This window comes from Felis catus, chromosome F1, assembly GCF_018350175.1.
Source record: "Felis catus isolate Fca126 chromosome F1, F.catus_Fca126_mat1.0, whole genome shotgun sequence".
In the NCBI taxonomy this organism is placed as follows: domain Eukaryota; kingdom Metazoa; phylum Chordata; class Mammalia; order Carnivora; family Felidae; genus Felis; species Felis catus.
In genome coordinates, this window is record NC_058384.1 from 33,208,351 (window position 1) to 33,229,358 (window position 21,008).

Consider the following 21,008-nt stretch of genomic DNA (forward strand, 5'->3'; position numbering starts at 1 on the left):
TCCAGATCTCTCTAAAAGCCCTCTCTGACCCTAACCTGGGGGATGAGTGTCCTCTGAGACCAGCCTTTCCATTTAGGTCTGTTACTGCCATTTACAGTGGCCCTCAGCCCAGGGGCCCTAAGGCAAGGGTGCACCCAGAATCCCACAAAAGAAGCTGTGCTCTCAGGCCTAGTGGGGGGAGGGGGCAGACAGGGGAAGTGGGTCTAGTTGTGGTTAACCTTTTCTTCCACCACTTGTGGTCAGGTCTGTTTTCTGGCCCTGCAGGCTGGCATTCCTGCCCTGGAAGGGTGGGGCCCCGAGACCAGCCCTTACTGAGCTGGGGGCAGTGACTCACAGGTAGTTACCTGTCCTGGGGCTCCCTGCCAACCTGCAGAGGGAGCCGGAGGGTAGGCATTTAGAGTTTATTCCTGTTTATTCCCCTTAAGCTTTCCTTGGGCTTTGACCCCTTCCTGATGAACCTAAAGGGTCTGCAAATTCCCCACGAAGTAGGGTTTTTCCACTTCCCCTCCCCCCTCCTTGGGAGGGGTCTGGTGCTTTCCAGGGTCCTGGATGTTTAGTTCTCCTCCCCTTGTAGCCCAGTGACAGGTCTGGGCAATAATACCCTATATAACAGCCCTGACCTTTGTGTCCTCTGCTTGGTCTTCTGTCCAAGGTGGTCCAGGACACAAGAGGAAGCTGACCCCTATAGGCCTTGGGAAAGTGCCAAGTGTGGTGTCTATCACAATGTGAGTGCCGTTCCCTGCCCCCCTGGAGTCACTGACATTTGCCTGGTGCTTTCTGTTTGCAGTGGCTCCCTTCAACCACCCCCCACCCAGGACACCCATGGGCAGCCAGGGACTGATGAGCTCGCTGTGAGGCCTCTGAGACCGACCCACTTGCCCAGTCCTGTCCTGGGGGGGTGGGGGTGCTGTGACGGCAGATGGGCGTGCCAGCCGCCAGATTCCTGAGGCCCGCCCTGCAGCGGGCTACGCCCAGCCAGGGAGTCTCCAGAGGTGAGGCCGTTCTTTAAAAACTGGGAGCCAGGAGAGGAGCCCCCACATTCAAGGGGTGCTCTCAGAGGCCATCTGGAGAAAGAAGAGCAAGCAGCACGGAGCAAGGTATGTTACCTGTCTTCACCTGCCTTCACCTGCCCGGTGAGGGCCAGACGCAGGGGGGAAGGGCTGTCTGTATCTCTGGGTGTCTGGGGCCTGGCTACAGGGCCTGATTCAGTTCTTCCTGGGAGCTCACCCAAGCAAGCAAGCTCACCTCCAAAGGCTAGGTTAAATGTCTGCCATTGTTTGGGCTGCATTTTCACATCTGATAAGAGTCTCCGTGACATAAAAAAGCAGCTTCAGATCGGGGTTGAGCACAAAGAGTAGTAGAAAGTGTGGGCTGGCCCAGCTAGAGCTCTTCCAAGGGCCACTCAGATGCCTAGTCTTGGAAGATTCTAGCCCGGGAGTGGAAGCACAGAGATAGCACTGGATGAAAAACCAAAAAACGAGTCTCCTCTTAGGCCATGATTAGCTGCGCAACGTCAGGCCACCCATCTCCTCCTGGGGCCCCTGAATCTTCTGGGAGGGATTGGAAAACAATTTTGATGAATTAGGATGTATAATTTAAAAATGCCAGGAGCGTCCCCAGGTTCCTCTGTGGCCATGCCTTGTCCTGCACATACCCCCACCCCCCGCCTCATTCTTCCACCCCAGCCAAGGGAGTTTGTGGCTGTCACTGGAGCAGGGCACACATCCAAACGAAGACAGAGTTGGGCACTGCCTGAGCTGGGGTGGGGCTTGCCTCAGCACAGTAGGCCTGCCTGTCCCCCGGAGGGACCCTTTGAGTATCCAGCCTCAGCCTCCAGAATCCCCATTCTGGGGACTCCCTCCTGCACAGCCCGGGCCAAAATGGGAGACATTTTGAGTTGCTTTCAGTTCAGATGAAATCGTCATTCACTTTTTAAATTCTGCCAGGCTCCCCTTTCTTCCCATCACATCCCAGCTACCTGCTTAGCCCAGAATTGTGGCCACCACAGTCTCACCCTTAGGGTGGCCTGGGTGGTACTGGAGACCATGGCAGTGGCAGAGAGAGCTCGCTTCCAGGCCCTCAGTCACTTTGACCCACTCACCTTTGGGCCTGGATGTTGGGCCAAGCCCTGAGAAAGGCCAACTCTGTTTCTTGGAGTAGTAACAAGGCCTCTATAGCTCCTCTTCTGCAAAGGGCCCAGCCCTTTTCTGCTCCCCACGATTGTGTGGGCAGGGTAGGGCCAAGCCTCTTTCCCTTCCATCTCAGGGGGGAAGACGAAGTCTGTAAGGTGATGGCATTTTCCCAGGTTATGCTGTGAGACACACGCCAGCTCAGACTTGGGTTCAGGGCTCTGACGTTTTCCAAGCTTTTGGCTACAAATGTACCTGCTGCTCGGAAGTATCCTAGGTCAAGACCCTAGGTAAAGGGGGCTAGTATGCCCCAGAGGTTTTATGGATTTTTTAAATCCAAGCTGCTTTGTTCTGTCCCAGGTGAGGTCCTCTGTGGGGATTCCCCTATTGGCTGAAAATGAGGCCACTCCTACTCCTGGGTTTTGGTAAGTATCCATTCCCGTCTTTCCAAGCCCTGTTATATAGCAGGGAGGTGACAGCCATGGGTAAGAGGATAGCTTACCAAAGTACGAACATCATCTGTCACCCTGTAGTCCTTGAGCTTGGAGCACTTGTCTACTGGGGCACCCATAAGGTTTCCCTGCTCATTTGGGCCTTTAGAGAAGATGAGAGGTTCCTAAGTGTCTTCTTATTTCTACCTGAGGGTGGCTCATGGTTTCCCAAGTGCCCTGCACAGCTAATTTCCTAGCCTTTCACTCTGGCTGGTTCCAGAGCCATCATGGCTTGATTTTACAGTGGTCTGTAACTGGGCACTCACTAAGTACGGCTGGGTCAACTTTGCAGATAAAGGAGTAGAAAGAATGCAGGCATCTCCTGGTGTTGCACAAATGGCCAGCAGCCAGCCCTGCTCTGGTTGCTGACAGAGGCCAGGCTGCAAGTGAAGAGATTGAGGAGTATGTCCTGGTGGCTGAGCATGTGCCTGCAACTTGACTCTAAAAGCCACGTATGGATGCCACATTTCAGGATCATCCAGGGTTTTTGGTTGCCAGTGTTTCCCCTCCTTTCCTTTTTAAGTTATGGGTTATGGAACATGAAATCAGGGTTTTGTTTTGTTTTGTTTTGTTTTGTTTTGTTTTGTTTTGTTTACCTAGCAGCATCAGGATTGCAATCCTCACCACCACCACCAAGTGGGAGCATGCTAGTCTAGCTGATTTATGCTTCCCTGGGGGATACTGGGTGGCCTGGTGGACCCTCCTCTCTCTAGGCTGTATCTTAGCACCCTTGTGATTTCAGTCTTGCCCAGTTTCCTGTGTGCCCAGCAAGCCTGCTCCCGTGGGGCCTGCTATCCACCCGTTGGGGACCTGCTCATTGGGAGGACCCGGTTTCTCCATGCTTCATCCACCTGTGGACTGACCAAGCCTGAGACCTACTGCACCCAGTATGGCGAGGTAGGCCCTACCACCATGGCCTCCAGGGCTGGAAAAGGCAAGATTGGGCTGTGTGTGAGTCTGCCATTTGTTCACAGAATGCCTGGAATGTACTTGGTATAGCCCCAGCTTCATGCACTGTGGAGAATGCAAGAAACATATAAGGCCAGATCACTGCCTTGACAGAATTTTCTCCTTCATTGGGCAAGAGAAAATGTACTCAGAATTAGCGTGATGGCTCTTTTCTTCTTCTGCTTATAAAACTGAAATCTCTCCCTAGTCCTTGGGCATGGGCAGGACAGGTTTTCAAGTCTTGAGAACAGACAATGGGATGAGTATTGATCCTTTAGTATGTAGAGTTTAACATGTCTGTGGTAGATGAAGTCAAGGCTGATGGAGCATAGGTGGGGGGATGTGTGCACTGGGTTGTGTTCTTGCTGTGGGATGAGCTAAGTTGTGCCATGGTTACTCGTTTGCCACCATCTCTTTGGCCAGTGTTGGGATATGAGTGGACAGAGCTAGCAGGACAATGTATGATTATAAGCTGGAGTTTACCTTCTGTGTTTTGCAACTATCATGTATGAAGAGCCAGCTTACCTCTCAGCCTCGTTGGTCCACTCAGGCAAAGTGGGAAACATCCCAACTGCTGTTGGAGAACATAAATCAGCAGGATAGACCAAGAAGTGATGAGGCCAGAAAGGAGGTTTGGCAGCTCAGCTGATAAGTCAGAACACAAGCTGAACAAATCCAGAAACTCAAACACTAGGACCTGTCAATTGACATTACCTGATTAGGAAACTGAGTTTTTAAGAGAGCTTTTGTGTTTTTTTTTTTCTTCTACATGCCTGTGGACCTTTGTTGTAGGAACTTTGGCTTTCTTTTCTTTTTTAAACTTTTTTTTTAATGTTTATTTTTTGAGACAGAGACGGAATGCGAGTAGGGGAGGGGCAGACAGAGAGGGAGACACCAAATCTGAAGCAGGCTCTAGGCTCTGAGCTGTCAGCACAGAGCCTGACGCAGGGCTCGAACCCACGAACTGTGAGATCATGACCTGAGCCGAAGTTGGACGCTTAACCGACTGAGCCACCCAGGCGCTCGTCTTTTCTTTTCTCTTTAATAAGGTGGGGATCATTCTTGGTGCCTTATGTTTACCAAGGTTGAAATCACTTAGCATTTTCTTGTTTCCCAGCTGCAGGTCTCATTTGGCCATCTTTCTGCCCCAAAGACAAAGATTTGGACAAAGGAGTGGGTGAGGAAGTGGTTTTCCTCGAATCTCTAGTCTTTTCAGAAAAAGAGAGAGAGAAACAGACAGAAGGGGAGTAAGAGAGATTGATTGCCATGAAAGAGACTTGGGTTCACAGAGAGCCTGTGGTGTCCTCTTTCCAGACAGTCCTTGTCCTTGGGATGATGGAGGTGGCATCTGATACCGCCTCTGGGCCTCCCTGGCCTTCTTGTCACCAGTGTTCTCTTGGCTACTTTTAATGACAGATGGTACTGGGTAGTGGCTTTGGAGGCACTGAACAGAGATGGCTGTGGTTTCTGCTGCTCACCCAGTTGGATATAGGAAACCCTGTTTGACAGTGTTGGGTAAGATGGCCAGCATAAGACAAGTACTCCCTGTGGGCCCAGATTACTCCACACCCATCAGGGGACCTGGAAATATTGAGCTTTCTAGGCAACAGAATGGTTTTAGCCACCCCCTTCCTACACACCCTCAAAATATCATGCTACTAGGGTATGTCTAAAAATTTCAGGGAGACTTCTGCTGACCTCCTTCCTCAGGCTGGCCTGCCTTCTGGAAGGAGAAGCAAGGAGAAGTCAGAGCCCCTGTCCTGGCATGTCCCCTCAACCCCAGCCCTGTCTGGACAGCCTCTGTCCCCAAAGCCTTGGGCTTTTGGCTTCACCTTGGCCGGCCCTCTGCCTCTCTCAGATGCCCAGGGTGCCAACTCCCTTCCCTGCTCTTAAATAGCCCCCTGAGAGCAAAGTGGTGCTTGCAAAAGAGAAGTCTAGACTTTTGCAACCCTGGGGATGGATAAATATCAGCTATTTTGCCGCTGTGAAAGTTGAGAAGGATTGGCTTTTTTTTCTCCTTTTCTATAAGGGGGAATAAAGCCATGCAACCTCTTTTCAAGAGTAGAGGATAGGGCATCTTGAATGCAATGTGTAGTCCCAGGTCTGCCACTAACTTGTGGCAAGATATTACCCCTCTCCAAGACTTCCTTCCTCTTCCATGAGTGAGTGTTAGATGAGAGTGTCTGCAGGTTTGCTCCTGGCCCCAACTTTCTCTGGAAATGAGCTGACTGTCGAAAACCAGCTTCTCTCCCCCTACCTTCCACTCCTCCCTTATGTCATTTCTCATCCTCTCTCTTACCTGTCTCACCTCCTAGAGGCTGTTGGGTGGCAGCCATGAAGACATACACTAAAGAAACACACTGGGTGCTGTGGTGGCTGTGTGATGACAATTAGGAATCAGTGTTTTAACTCTGCTGAGTTCCAATTCCAGTTTTTAAGTTTAATTTATTCTGTTATCAAATGGTATGTATAGCAGCTATAATTTATTAGGCACATATTATGTGTCCCAGACATCATAGTAAGAGGTTTATATAAACTATCTCAATCTATTTTCATGATACTTCATGTGGTGACACTTGTTATCTCTGTGAGCTATTGGGAGGGTCTGGGTGTGTGCTGGGACCCCAAATTTCTGATGGAAACACACAGGTGTCGAGTTTTCTCAGTACTTAGAGATGGGGGGTGTCCTGGCCAGCCCTGGCTGGAGATGAGACATGATGCAGAACCTCACTGCTAGTGCCCTCCCCTCCCCCTTCTCCCCCTCACCCCTTTCTACCAGCTCCTGCCCTGATATACACACCTGCCTTAAGTCGAAGCTTCTGGTTAGTGCCTCTGTTCTATTTCTGTGACATGGCTAGCCCTGAGCCAATTACAGCCTTACCCAGCACCTGCTGCCTGCCCACTGATGTGGCACGAATGCAAGCTCTCATTGGAGATTTATGACTCTTGGACATTCTGCACTGCTCATTCCCCTGCTGTCCACCCCAGAGGGACTCAGTGGAATGGGAATTGCAGGAGCAGTGGGGACTCCTTCCAGTTCCAAAATTGTCTCTCCCAGCTCCTGGTCTCAGAGTGTAGCTCCTTTTTTGTGTGCCAGTCTTTGCCTGTTGGCATCCTACCTCCTCTCCCTGATTTGGTTTCAGTAGCTAAACCCCATCAGCCTCAAGAGCTTGCTTCTGAGATTTTGGGGTCCATATTGCATCCCTTGCAATGGACATAGGACTTGGTCAGCTTGGCCTTATGGCACCCCACCCCCAACTTTGCCCCTCTGGTCCTGACCTTTAACTATCTAAGCTTGGGCCCAGGCTGTTCTTTACCAGGATGGCCCTGTTTCCTCGCTCTCCTTCCTCTAGCTCCTAGCTAACCTCTGGATAAACTCACTGTTCCCTAAAGCTCCAAGAACATCTGTGTTGCCCCCTTATCCTTCTTTGCTTCTGTGCTCTCCCTGAGCGTCAGTTCCTCATTGGAAAAATGAGAGTAATGACAGCACCCACTCCAATGAGTTGTTGTGAGGACTGTACAAAGGAATGAGCAAAGTGACCATGGCTAGTGTCTGCAAGATGCTAAATGTTCCATCCCCTCTTCCCTTACACACCTGCCTACTGGCACCTGTGTCTGCGTGCAAAGGCTGCCTCATCTGTGAATCATACTCCTGAGCATTTCTTCCCTGATTAGGACACACACTCACATACTTATGGAAATCAACCCATCCTTGGGCCAGCCCACTCTGCTTCCAAGTGGCTGCTGCCAATCTGATTTGCAGTGGACTGTTGGAGACTCTGGAGACAATTATGGTCAATGAAGTCACCCTGACCGGTAGTGAGGACTCTCTGGTTCTGATCTGGGCTGTGACACTTAGATTAGGGATGGAACCTTACTAGCCCATGGGTTCCCTCTAGACCACCACTTCTCCATTTGCGAGATAAAGGAGTTGGGTTAGTTGGCCTTCATGTTTGCTTAGCTTTAGCATCTCTGCCTGCTTCTCAGAGATGGCTGGGCTGTGTGTGACCCTTTAGGTTCCTCACGGTCTCTCTCAGGCAAGTACTGGCAGGGGCTGAGCCATGCCATGTGATCATCTCTGGGCTGGTGCAGGCTCCCCAGAAACCAGTGGGTTTTGCCTGGAAGCTTCCCAGCCCTGATTTCTGCTTCTGACAATGTCTCCTCCAATGTTGTGTCTGCTCCCCTAAATGCTTATTTATCTCCCACTCCCTCCCTTTCTGGGGAAAACTTAATTACTCAGCTGCCTTAATAACAGTTTTACATAATGCACACCTCAGGTTAATTAGCTGTGTAAACGAAATAGCTGTCATTTTGATCTCTTGGAAACAAGCTGAAGAGCAGTAGCCAGTTCACATCCCCTCCTCCCCAACACACACACACATACAGGCACACACTTGCACACATGCATGTAAGTGCACCCACACCTACGTGCACAAACCCCAACAAACACTGACTTTCTTTGACAATTGTCTGTTTTTTTAACCTTTGGCATGGCTAATGTGTAGACAGAGGATATGTTCATATATATCCTGAGATCCTTATCCTGTGCCCACAGAAGACTTTGAGACTGTCTCTAACCAAAATGTCTGCCTTCCCGCTTCCCAGAAGCTCTCAGACATTCTGAAACTTCCAAAGCTCCTGCCATTGGGGATTCACTCTTTTGGATGAAGCATTGTTGAATTCCTTGTTTAAAATACAAACGCTCTTGGGAAAGGCACCATATCATCAACCATTTATATTTCAACAAGGGTTTGCTTGTCAGAAAATGAGCTGTGGCTTTTGAAAAGGGTTCCAAGAAAGTGAAACCCAGGATGGGTAAGTTTTGAGGGCTAGAAGGAAATGGATAGGGACACTGGGGGATAATGTTGCTAACAGAAGGAAGAAAAACCCGGGTTGGCGGAATGTGAGATTCTGGGTGCCTGGTTGTTATGGGCTGGGAAGCACAGCTTGTAGGCTAAAAGTACAGAAGAGGAGGGAAAGATGTGATGGGAAGGCCTGGACCAACCAGGTGGCCTCAAACTTTGCTGGCCTGGTCTCTCACTCAATTGCTTTTGGGGTTCAGGTCTCTAGAAGTCTCTAGGCAACATTTTGCAGACCTACTTTACTTCTTTGTCTTTGGAGGCTATAGGAACCATTGTTACTGGCAGAGCCCACAGAGGTCCAGACAGGCAAAGGATTCCCTGCACTCAGGTTTAGGGAAATATCTCTGTTTCTGTAAAGGTCCAGGCTGGAGCTGAGGCTGTCCTTTCCAGGGAAGAAGGGAGGGAGCATCCTGACAACCAACTCTGGTCCCTGCCAGTGGCTGCCAAGTCACCACTGTGTCCCTTGGATCAGAACAGGAATAGAAAATTTAAAGGCAGATACTTTGGGACAGAAATCCCTGCTTCATCTCTTCCTAGCTTTATGAACTTGGACACATTTCTTAACTCTCTAAGACTTGCTTTCTTATCTGTCAAATGAGTATACCCATCATTTAATGTAAAATACCTACCTCAGAGATTTTGGAAGGATGGAAGGAGATAATGTATGCACAGTGCTCAGGAGAGAGCCTGGTGCAGTGTAATTTCTGGGTGTGTGGTGCACATCATCTTTAATCAGCTTCAGAAAGTCAGCCTACTGAACTTACTTTGGATGGTGATAAGGGCAGTGCTTAAGGCTTTGGTGAAGATGTTATTTCATGATGAGAGAAGATGAAGTTGAAAGTGCCTTATAGAACTGGGCTTTCCTCCCACTCAGCACCATAGTGGAACCCAACTTTTGACCTTTACTGGCAATATCCACGAATGTAGAAAGGCTGAGGCTTCTGGATCCCAGTGGGGTTTAATGGAGGCCTTGCTGACCAATGACCTTAAGGGCTCCTTCTTCTGCCCACTTAGCTGAGAAGAGTATTGCTCTAGTACAGCATCTGGTCAGTGTCTTTTTTTTTTTTTTTTCTTCCTTCCTTTGCATTCTTGTTTGGAGTGTTTTTAAACTTCTGAGCAGATTAGCTGGAGTAGGGAAGAATTCTAATAGCATGTTAGAGCAAGAGGGAACTTCATTATCTCATTCCACCCCTGCATATTACCAATGAGGAAGCTGAAGTGGAGAGAATGTCTTTTCTTGCAGGCAGCTGGATTTTTTTTTTCTTTTCTTTTTTTTGGTCTCGGCTTCCTTTCTTTTGGCCCTGGCTGGCAGCCATGACCCTGATGATATCTCCTTAGATAGACACAGGCAGCCCTGGCTTGCTCATGGCAGGGAACTGGGCCATGAAAACCAGAGGCTGTTTTCCTATTTCCCCCTGGAGTTAGCTCTGTGTTCTACAAAGGCACAGAGCTTTGATTTGCGTTTACCTTCCTTTTCCCACCCATTTCCACTGTGATTCAGCCAGCTCCTGCTGGCTCTTGCTCTCACCTTTGCTCTCCCCCTAGCTCTCTGGGAGGGTTTCTCTTCCCCCCAGACTGCTGAGCTTCTAGAAAGCTCTAGGATGAGGGAAGAGGCCCAACCTTTCCAGATGGAGAGTAAGTAGGAGCCAAACTGGCTGGAGGCCTGACAGGCTGAACTGATAATACTGCCGCGTCTCTGAGGTCGTGCAGCCAGGAAAACGCTCACTAGTTGACCCCAGAGGGAGGCTGCTGCAGCTGAGACCTTCCACCCCTGGGAGAGATGGAAGCGCCTGACACACATGAGGGGAAGAACCTCGCGTTGATAATCACACACACACGTTTATACACGTACTCATATAAGCATGCAAGAATAGATAGAAAGGGAAACTGAGATTCAGAGGAAAAGAGAAAGTTAGCAACTTGTCTTCACATGGGCTTCTGCCATAAGCTGCTCTATTTCAGGTCTCCAGCCAGCTAGCTAGTTGACGAGCAGAGCTACTTAAAATACCTGGCCCAAGCCTGTTGGCTTAGCCTGTCTCTAAGGATTGTAATAAATCCCTCCTTTAGCTATGTTACTAGGATAAGCAGCACGTAGGTTTTAAGCCCACGAGGGTATCTGATCTTCCATCAGTGTCTGCACACGTGGAAGGGAAGTGGAGCAGGCACTGGGTACCCCCAGCTGACTCCAAAGACTGGGCCAGGAGGCAGGGTAAAAAGCCCATACTGAACACCCTGGAGATTTTTAGTTTGTTTAGTTTTATAATGTCTACTTTCCTGGGCATAAAAGTGTGTGCGTGTGTGTGTGTGTGTGTGTGTGTGTGTGTGTGTGTGTGTCTCCAAGGTACTAAAGTTTAAAATTATTAAAGAATAACATATAAGGAAAAGAGTTCCTTATTATCCTATTACCCAGATATATTAGGTTAAATTGCATGCCATTGCCATTTTTGTAGGTCAGATTGGCTGAAGTAATTTCATCTGTTCAACCTGATCTGTTGGTATATGTCCTTCCAAACACTTTCTATTCCTTTAAAATATATATATATTCCTTTTATATTATATTTATTTATATTTATATTATATTCCTTTAAACATATATATGATATATATATGATATATGTATACATCATATATATGTGTGTATATATATATATGATCATGACCTATATACATTTATTCCCAACTGTTTTTCTTCATAAAACAAAATATGGTAAGCATTTTCCCCATGTCATTGAAAACTTCCTGTGACCAATCTTTTTAATAGTTACATAATATTTCATCTTTTGGGACCATGAAGGTCATTTTTCAGTTCCAGGTTGAGTTGTTCTAGCCCCTGTGCCCCAGGCCCGAGGAAAGAAAGAGCCTTGTTTCTGGTGCTCGCTTGGCCGGGGAACAGGCTGGGATCAGGTCCCAGCAGAGCTGAGGAGAGAGCTCTGGTGACAGGCGGCCGGAAGGCAGCTGGCCCTTGTCTCTCTGCAGGACATGTGCTGAGTGTAGACGGAGGATGGGGAGTGGAAAAGTTTGCCCCTGAGAGGCTGCGCAGAGTGGGGAGAAGGGCATGCTCACTGCCAGGGACCAAAATAGGATTCTGGAGGAGAGTCAGATTCCAGCAAGAGGCTTCTCTTGCCCAGAAAGGATTATTTTAAGTGCTCAGGTATTTATTTCAGCCACTGACACATCTACAGTTTCTGGGTTAACTGAGCTGGGTCAGCCTGAGAAACCAGCTTTCTTCCCAAAGTGCTTTCTCCACCTTACATTCCCCCATGGTCAGCTACACGGTGAGGCCAAGCCCTTTGAGTGAGACAGAGATTGTCACCCTTTACTGTGCTTCCGTGATGTCTGTGGACCCACCTGGCTTCCTAGCAGAAGTGAGAGGGCAACATTGATGGAGGAAGGGAGAGGGAAAGAGGGAGAGGAGGGGGGGTTGGTAGGGGACCCTCTCTGGTGTTGTGTTGGTGCCGACATTGGCTATCAGCAGAAAACTCACTAGCCTTTTGAGCCTCATCTTTCACAAATGTAAAATAGGAAAAATACTCCTTATTACCTGGGTACAGTACCTAGCCCACGGTAAGCTCTCTGTCACGTAATGTTGATGTTCTATTACCTCCTCTCTTCCCCACCCCTCGTTTTAAACTCCATGACTGCAGTAAGGGAATGTTTAGTAATAATAACAGTGTTAGCAGTCATTGAGTATTTGCTATTCATTAAGTATTAAGGCCCTACTATGTGCTGGGCACTTTTTTAAGCACTGGGAATACAGGAGAGGAAGCCCTCGTGGAGTATATATGTTCAGCAGAAGGAGGCAGAGGGTAAACAAACAATATAAGCAAATAAATAGACAATAAATGCCCAACATTTCATTTTTTTTAATATATGAAATTTATTGTCAAATTGGTTTCCATACAACACCCAGTGCTCATCCCAAAAGGTGCCCTCCTCAATACCCATCACCCACCCTCCCCTCCCTCCCACCCCCCATCAACCCTCAGTTTGTTCTCAGTTTTTAACAGTCTCTTAGGCGTTGGCTGTCTCCCACTCTAACCTCTTTTTTTTTTTTTCCCTTCCCCTCCCCCATGGGTTTCTGTTAAGTTTCTCAGGATCCACATAAGAGTGAAACCATATGGTATCTGTCTTTCTCTGTATGGCTTATTTCACTTAGCATCACACTCTCCAGTTCATCCACGTTGCTACAAAAGGCCATATTTCATTTTTTCTCATTGCCATGTAGTATTCCATTGTGTATATAAACCACAATTTCTTTATCCATTCATCAGTTGATGGACATTTAGGCTCTTTCCAAATTTGGCTATTGTTGAGAGTGCTGCTATAAACATTGGGGTACAAGTGCCCCTATGCATCAGTACTCCTGTATCCCTTGGGTAAATTCCTAGCAGTGCTATTGCTGGGTCATAGGGTAGGTCTATTTTTAATTTTCTGAGGAACCTCCACACTGCTTTCCAGAGCGGCTGCACCAATTTGCATTCCCACCAACAGTGCAAGAGGGTTCCCGTTTCTCCACATCCTCTCCAGCATCTATAGTCTCCTGATTTGTTCATTTTGGCCACTCTGACTGGCGTGAGGTGATACCTGAGTGTGGTTTTGATTTGTATTTCCCTGATAAGGAGCGACGTTGAGCATCTTTTTATGTGCCTGTTGGCCATCCGGATGTCTTCTTTAGAGAAGTGTCTATTCATGTTTTCTGCCCATTTCTTCACTGGGTTATTTGTTTTTCGGGTGTGGAGTTTGGTGAGCTCTTTATAGATTTTGGATACTAGCCCTTTGTCCGATATGTCATTTGCAAATATCTTTTCCCATTCCGTTGGTTGCCTTTTAGTTTTGTTGGTTGTTTCCTTTGCTGTGCAGAAGCTTTTTATCTACATAAGGTCCCAGTAATTCACTTTTGCTTTTAATTCCCTTGCCTTTGGGGATGCGTCGAGTAAGAGATTGCTACGGCTGAGGTCAGAGAGGTCTTTTCCTGCTTTCTCCTCTAAGGTTTTGATGGTTTCCTGTCTCACATTCAGGTCCTTTATCCATTTTGAGTTTATTTTTGTGAATGGTGTGAGAAAGTGGTCTAGTTTCAACCTTCTGCATGTTGCTGTCCAGTTCTCCCAGCACCATTTGTTAAAGAGGCTGTCTTTTTTCCATTGGATGTTCTTTCCTGTTTTGTCAAAGATGAGTTGGCCGTACGTTGGTGGGTCTAGTTCTGGGGTTTCCATTCTGTTCCATTGGTCTGTGTGTCTGTTTTTGTGCCAAATGCCCAACACTTCAAGTGGAGATCTGAACCCTGAAGGAAAATGTAGCTGGGCAAGGAAAGGACAGGGCATTGAGTGCTCCATACAGAGCATGCGTGCCAGCCATTATTTGAACATTAAACACCCAAAAATTATTGTTTAATAAAACACGTTTGGTCGTGATGAAGAAACCTCTGAGCAGCAGGATGGGTGACAATTCTCTCATATGCAGGTGAGAACTGGAACGTGGGGTGGGAAGTAGAGTTTCCAGGAACCAGGACTCCTGGCTCCCCTTCTCCTTCTGCCCTGTCCCAAGCTTTGTCAGCCGTGGGGAGGGAGGATGGGTGTTGGGCAAGGAGTTCCCATAACCCCAGGCACAGGCTCAGCATATTAACTCAATCCCTTTGGGACTGACCTGTCACGTTAATTAGTGCAGGGGACACTACCCGTTCTAAGACATCACATCAGCCTTATTGGCTTATCACCTTTCCTGGTCAGGCTAGAGGTTCAGGAGCAGAAAGGCCTTGGACAAACCAGAGCTTTCCCCTGGTTCTGGTGAGTAGAGGCCTTAGGGGAAAGCAGAAGCATGGGTGTTTGGAGATACGGTTGTCCCAACCCAGAAGGAGATTCTTGTCCAAGCCTTGCTTCTACTTGTGGATGAATATGGAGCCTTCCGAATAGTGTTCTCTACTCTGGGCACAAGGTTTGGTGCCTTGGTTACTCAGAGAAAACAGAGTTTATTTGTGTTGCATGGGGGAGCTGGGACAAGGTTGTGCTGTCTCTGTGGGGGGGGTACGTGTGCATGCACACATGCGCACATACGCACACACACATAAACTTAAAGAACAAGGGTCATGTTCTATGGCCCTATTCTTTTGCTTGCTGGTCTCCACCTGCTGTGGAGTCCATGGGGTTCAGTTCTTGTGTCACTTGTGTCACCCCAGGGCTTGGGCAGGCCGAGGAAGGTGTGATTTGGGGCGGAGCTCCCCAGTGAGGCTGTTTCCTTTTTGGCTGCCTCGATCTTCATGTGAGAACTCTTGCCCTGAGCCCCAAGGCTGCAACATTCCTGGCCTTGGGACCACCTACCTACAAAGCTCCACTTGGTGGGGGACCCTTAGATTCTCTCCTGTGGGTAGGGAATGCCAAACCTGAGAAGGGTCCTCAAGTCTCAGATGTCAGTGCTGGAAGGACTTTGAGATCATCCAAATGTTACTAGAATGTTGGCTCTCTGAGGGCAGGGTCTTCATTTTGTTCACTAGTATAACTCCAGGGCCCAGAGCGGGGTCTAGCACATAGTACACACTCAGTAAATATTTGCTGAATGATTGAATGACTGTATTCTAACCTCCACTCTACCTGCACAGGAGAAAACTGAGCCTAGAAGATGGGGTAACAGAGCTAGGACTGGAACTCCAAATTCCCTTGTCCTTTTTTTGCTGTGTCCCCTCTCCCTCATGCTCAGAAACCCAGTTTTCTCCAGGCCTCCAGGATTAGGTCAGATGAGATCTAAAACTCTCCAGCCTGTACCTAGCACACAGAAGATGCTACATTCATGCAAATCCCTCATCTTTTCTTCGTTTTGCTCTTGGTACTCTTTCCAAGTTTTTCTTTGAGGCAATGTTCTGTACCAGAGTTTGCTGCTACCTCATATCTCTTTCCTAGCAGTAACACCTATTTGCTATTCACTTTGCTATGTGTTAGGAGGAAGACAAAAGAATTAAAGTCAAAGATGACAATAGCCTTGTTTTAAGAGGCTAATCCTTCCAAGGGTATTAATGAAATCAGTGGATCCCTGGGGGGTAGGGTTTCACAGAGGGAATGTTCTAGGCTCTCAGGACGTAAGGGAGAGTCTTCCCTGGACCCCACTCACAAGGTTTCTTGTCTCCCTGTCCCTCAGTGGCGGATGAAATGTTGCAAGTGTGACTCCAGGTTGCCTCATAATTACAACGGCCACCGAGTGGAGAATGTGGTTTCATCCTCAGGCCCCATGCGCTGGTGGCAGTCCCAGAATGGTAAGCGCCAGCCGCCTGTAAGGGCATAAACTGGTGGAGGCTCCCACAGTGTGGGCGTGGCTGGAAGTTTCCTGGGAACCCTTGGGGTGTTCTAGGCATTTCTTATGGAGGTGGGACATGTGTGGTTAACAGGCAGTACCTACCGCCTCTGTATTTGAGAACTTTTGAATGCTGTAGCTAGAAGAATTTACTGGAAGTCAAGGAATGGGTAAAAGGAGCAAGAGAGAAATGCCTTTATTTCACCCCATTAGTTACAATGAGCTCGTTGAAGGAATGGGGCTTGTAGAACAGACAAGTTGAAATCTCTTAGTGTGTTAGGGTCATCAAGAGATGATGGGAAGGAAACTTGGCCAAGGACAGATAGGATCTTGAGTAGGAAATATAAGTAAAAGCATGCTGGTACCATTCCTCTCCAAGAGGAGAATTGGAGGATCGAGGTTTCTGACTTCCGAGAGCTAGTGGAGTCCAGAGCCTTCTTCAGGGCTGGGAAGGTAGAATTTCCTGGTCTAAAGTTTCTACTTTTTGTCCTTCCAGATGTGAATCCTGTCTCTCTGCAGTTGGACCTGGACAGGAGGTTCCAGCTTCAAGACATCATGATGGATTTTAAGGTGTGCTTCCTAAGGATGGCAGTGGATGGGAGAGGGGGACCCTGGGCCATTTGGGCTTGGGCTTATAGGAAGCACAGCGTCCTTGTCTCCCTAGGCTTAGGGTGATGGCATCATATGGTAGGTAGGCGCCACTTCCCTAGGCTGAGGTGACACTTACCCTGAATCTCTATCATGGTGACAACAGAGGCCCACTCCTGGGAGCACAGTGGCACCTCCAGGCTCCCTGTCCTGGCCTTGCAGTGGATATATATCCACTTTCTCTCTGCATCCCCCATCCTCGACCCATCTAATTAATTCAGCTCTGCCAAGTACCAATTCCGCTTGGCCCAGTCAATTATTATACAGGTGTATATTCTTGATGTGTTTAATAATTTTGCAGATGAGATTGAGTTTAATAAAGGCCAATAAGTGGCCCATATCCATGAAAGATGTGCTCTTGGAACAGCCCTCTTGGTGGACAATCTACTCACTCACTGCTATTACTTCCCAGAATACTTTTGGATTCTGCTTGTATACTAGCATCCTGAGATACTCCTTTTGGAGGGAACATTTTTGTTCATTTGTCACAAGTCATTTTTTTTTTCAGAGAAGATTTGATTTTATTCTTTCTACAGAAATAGTCAAATACTTAAAGATCAAGCTTGGTCAATAAGATTAGATCAGGAAGGGTGAAATCATTTTCAGAAGTTAGAATGAACCGTGAATAAGATGCAATAGGATCTAATTTCTTACTTGACTCAGAAAGTTAACTTTGAGAGCCTCTCCTCAAGAAAAGGTCAAAAGTATTTTGAGAAATGGCAGCATCATCTGAATAAATGCCCAGTCTCTAAAGGTGACAGCGTTGAAGGGCAACATTCATCTGGATGGATATTGTTAGTCACATTGCTTTTTCATTACTCACTCATTCCTTTGTCCATTCTTGCCACACACATATTGAACACTGGTTGTATGTTAGGTTTGGTGCCAGGTGTTAGGGATAAAAAGATGAACAAAGCTAAATCATGGTTGTCATGCTGCTTCAGTGTATGTCAGGAAGACAAAGGACCAACAGTGAGATGATGTGTACTCTGATTAGGAAGAGGTGCTGGGGAGCACAGAGTGAGGCATCCAATTTGATCTGTCTTTGGGGAGTAAGTCATAGCATGTACCCAGGAAAAGATGAATCTTTGCAGGCCACTGATAACCAGGTAAAGGGCAAAGTCCATTCTGGGCGAAAAAAAACATAAAGTGCAAAGGCCTGGAGGCAAGAGGCAAGAAGGTATGTAATTGAGGACGGGGCAAGGGAATGCACACAAGGTCTGGAAGGGAAAATATGTATAAGGTGGTGAGAAGTCAGGATGTGGAAGGCTACCACCTGGTGAGAGACGAGTTTGCAGATGTAAATGGGGAGGGAGGAAGAAGACTAAAGATTCATCCATTCTTCATTCAACAAATGACTAAGTGCCTCCTGTGTGTTAGGTGTTGGGGGTGCAACTGTGCACAAGACAGACAAGGAGGCCTATGGTTTACTGTAGTGGTTCTCAATTAGGGGATATTTGGAGATCTGGAGACGTTTTTGGTTGTCACAACTGTGGGTGTGACTATTACACATCTAGTGGTGTCTAGTGAGTGTCAGGGATGCTGCTAACCATCCTGCGGCGATCAGGATGGCCCACACAAGGAATTATCCAGCTCCAAATATGGACAGTGTAAAGGCTGGGAAACCTGGGCTCCCGGAGAGGAAGAAAACGCAGGCAGCCAACAAATAAATTATTAGAAATTGTGGTGATATTTATGAAGGAAACAAAGTAAATTCTGGAATGGGGTAGAGTGGGCAGGATGTGGGCAGAAGAATGCATAGGTATGAAAAATCTTGTGGGGAAGTGACATTTAAGCTGAGAACAAAAATTGAGAAGGAACACACCAGGGGGAGGAACATTCCAGGCAGAAGAAACAACCCGAACAAAGGTCTCTGAGGAGGGAATGAACTTGGTATGACCCATGGCTTGAAGGGATGGAGGTGCACAGGGCATGAGATGAGGTGAGGAGACGGGACCCCTTCACCTTTGGTGAGGGGTTAGGATTTATTCAAGAGTAGCAGGCCGAGGACTTGAGTAGACATTTCTTCCAAGAAGATGTACAGATAGCCAGAAGGCAAATGAAAGGGTGCTCAGCACCATTAATCATCAGAAAAATGCAAATCAAAACCACACTGATATATCACCTCACGCTTGTTAGAACAGCTAGTCTTAAAGGACAAGAAGCGCATGTTGGCGAAGATGTGGAGAAAAAGGAACCCTTATGCACTGTTGGTGGGAATGTAAATTAGTGCAGCCACTAAGGAAAATAATATGGAGGTCCCTCCAAAAACTACAGATAGAACTACCATATGATCCAGCAATTCCACCAGGGTCTATATGGGAAGGAAATGAAATCAACCTTCCGAGGAGATATCTGCACCCTTATGTTCACCACAGCATTATTCACAATAGGCGAGACATGGAAACAAGCCCAGTGTCCATCAGTAGACGAATGGACAGAGAAAATGTAATCTATAGCTATATATCTATACACAATGGGATATTCAGCTATAAAAAAGAAGGAAATCTTGCCTTTTGTGACAACATAGGTGGGCTTTGAGGGCATTCTGCTAAGTGAAATAAGTCAGGCAAAGAAAGACAAACACCATGTGGTCTCCCTGATATGTGGAATCCAAAAAAGCTGAATTCAAGCAAACAGAGTAGAATGGTGGTTGCCAGGGGTTCGGGGGTGGGGGAGATGGGGAGGTATTGGTCAAAGGGTGCAAACTTCCAGCTGCAAGATGAGTAAGTTCTGGAAATCTAATATACAGCCTGGTAACTATACTTAACAACACCGTTCTATACCTGAAAGCAGTTAAGAGTCTAAATCTTAACTTTTATCACCACACACACAAGATGGTAATTATGTGAGGGGCTGGATATGTTAATTATTGCAGTATTCATTTTGCAATTTGTGCATGCGTCAAAAATCATCATGTTGGACACCTTAAACTTACATATACTAGAGGTCAATAGGATCTCAATAAGCTGGAAAAAAATAGTGGGAAGCTATTCTAGGGTTTTTGGCAGAGGAGTGACACAGTCCATTTTATGTTTTAAAAAGGACATTCTGTCTGTAGGTGGAGGGCCTAACTGAGGTGAGAGTGAACAAGGAAATCAGGTGGCGCCTACTTGGGAGATCAGGGGGCTGTGCGCTGCCACAGGAGACAGGGCCTGGTGTGGGTCTGTTTGGAGGAAACGGTCCAAGCTGGGAGCCGTCAGCACGAAGACCGCATTGAAAGCCACGAGAAGTGGGTGAAACCACCGAGGGTGGAAGGACACAACGTGTCATGCTGAGAGGCTTGCATTTCATCTCTAGCTAATGCACATCCACTGAGGGGCCTGGAGCAGGAGTGACATGGTCAAGTAGTCATCTAGAAAGACCTCTCCAGTGACGTGGGGAGAGAGGTTTGGGGGGCCCAGACAGCTGACTGTGGGAAGTACCGTGGGAGAATGTTCTGGCCTGGCCACCTGCATGGTGCGCTGAACTAGGATCATAATCATGCCTTCTGGAATGTAGATCACCGTTCTCCTGCTTTCCACGGTCCCCCTGGGGAAAACCCGATGGGGCTTTCCAGTGTTGGCCAGGGTGTCTGCCGTCGGACCTGGATGCCCTGAAGCCCACTCGCTCCCTCTCGCCCCGTTCTCCTTCCCTCACTGTGATTCTCAGGGACCACCAGTGCATCTTTAGGAGGCTTTTTGGTGACGATGTCTCTGCAGTGGCCCCTTCTCTTCACTCAGGCCCCCACCCTGTCTGTGCCTCTGCAGGGGCCCTTGCCCGCCGGGATGCTGATTGAGCGGTCCGCAGACTTCGGCAACACCTGGCAGGTGTACCAGTACCTGGCTGCTGACTGCGCCTCCGTCTTCCCCCGGGTCCGTCAGGGCCAGCCTCAGAGCTGGCAGGATGTTCGGTGCCAGTCCTTGCCCCACAGGCCTAACGGGCATCTGGACGGGGGGAAGGTAGGTAGAGGGGACTCGGAAAAATAGGCACGGGTTGGTGGGGGAGGGGAGGTCCCTGACATCACATTTGCTCGCACGGTCACCCAGCCTCTGGAGAAGACGTCAGTGCACCTTGCTGTTTTTCCTGCTCCCTCCAATAACGACCTCTCTGGCCGCTTTCAGAATACTTGCTGTTTGTCCCCTTTGCTACTCAGGAGGAATATTTTAAAACCACATCTAGGGCCTGCATAATCCAACCATGCCCTCTTCCCCTCTTCCATAGCCACCGCTCCCAGCTCGTTGGCACAGTCCCCACGGTGGAGAGGGTAAAATTGACTCTGCTTCCGTGCAAGGACTTTGAGATGTTGTTAGATTCACATGAGCAAAGTACACACATTTAATATGATCTCTGGTTTCACCTTGGTAAAGTTTAACACCAGAATGAGCTTTCTCAGTTTAATCCCTCTGCCTCTCCTTTGGGGAAATTCAGGTAGAAGCCGGGGCTCTGTGTCACCAGAATTTAACCCTGAGCTGGAACGGAGAAACTGCTTCTAGAAACGGCTCAGAACTTTCTCCCCAACTCGACTCCTCTCACCTGGGGTCAGATTCTTGCATTTCTTTCGTGACTGCCTTTCCTCTCACCACCCAGCAGCTGCCGCTGGAGGGCTGCTGTGTTCTCTGTCCTTCCTTCTCTGGTTCAGGCTCCAGCAGCCTTCAGAGCTGTTCTCCTGG

At 48.0% G+C, this 21,008-nt stretch overlaps 1 protein-coding gene across 7 annotated transcripts in view; it reads left to right on the top strand.

Annotated features, from left to right (window-relative positions):
* Positions 1-21,008, top strand: part of LAMB3 (laminin subunit beta 3) — a 64,548-nt gene that overhangs the window by 24,463 nt on the left and 19,077 nt on the right. For all 7 annotated transcript variants that reach the window (XM_045048485.1, XM_045048489.1, XM_045048490.1 and 4 more), the window contains 6 exons: positions 788-1,097; positions 2,490-2,554; positions 3,363-3,517; positions 15,556-15,670; positions 16,205-16,278; positions 20,106-20,297. In XM_045048485.1, the coding sequence (XP_044904420.1) occupies positions 2,527-2,554; positions 3,363-3,517; positions 15,556-15,670; positions 16,205-16,278; positions 20,106-20,297 (564 nt within the window). In that variant the 5' untranslated portion in view covers positions 788-1,097; positions 2,490-2,526. The remainder of the gene's footprint in view (positions 1-787; positions 1,098-2,489; positions 2,555-3,362; positions 3,518-15,555; positions 15,671-16,204; positions 16,279-20,105; positions 20,298-21,008) is intronic.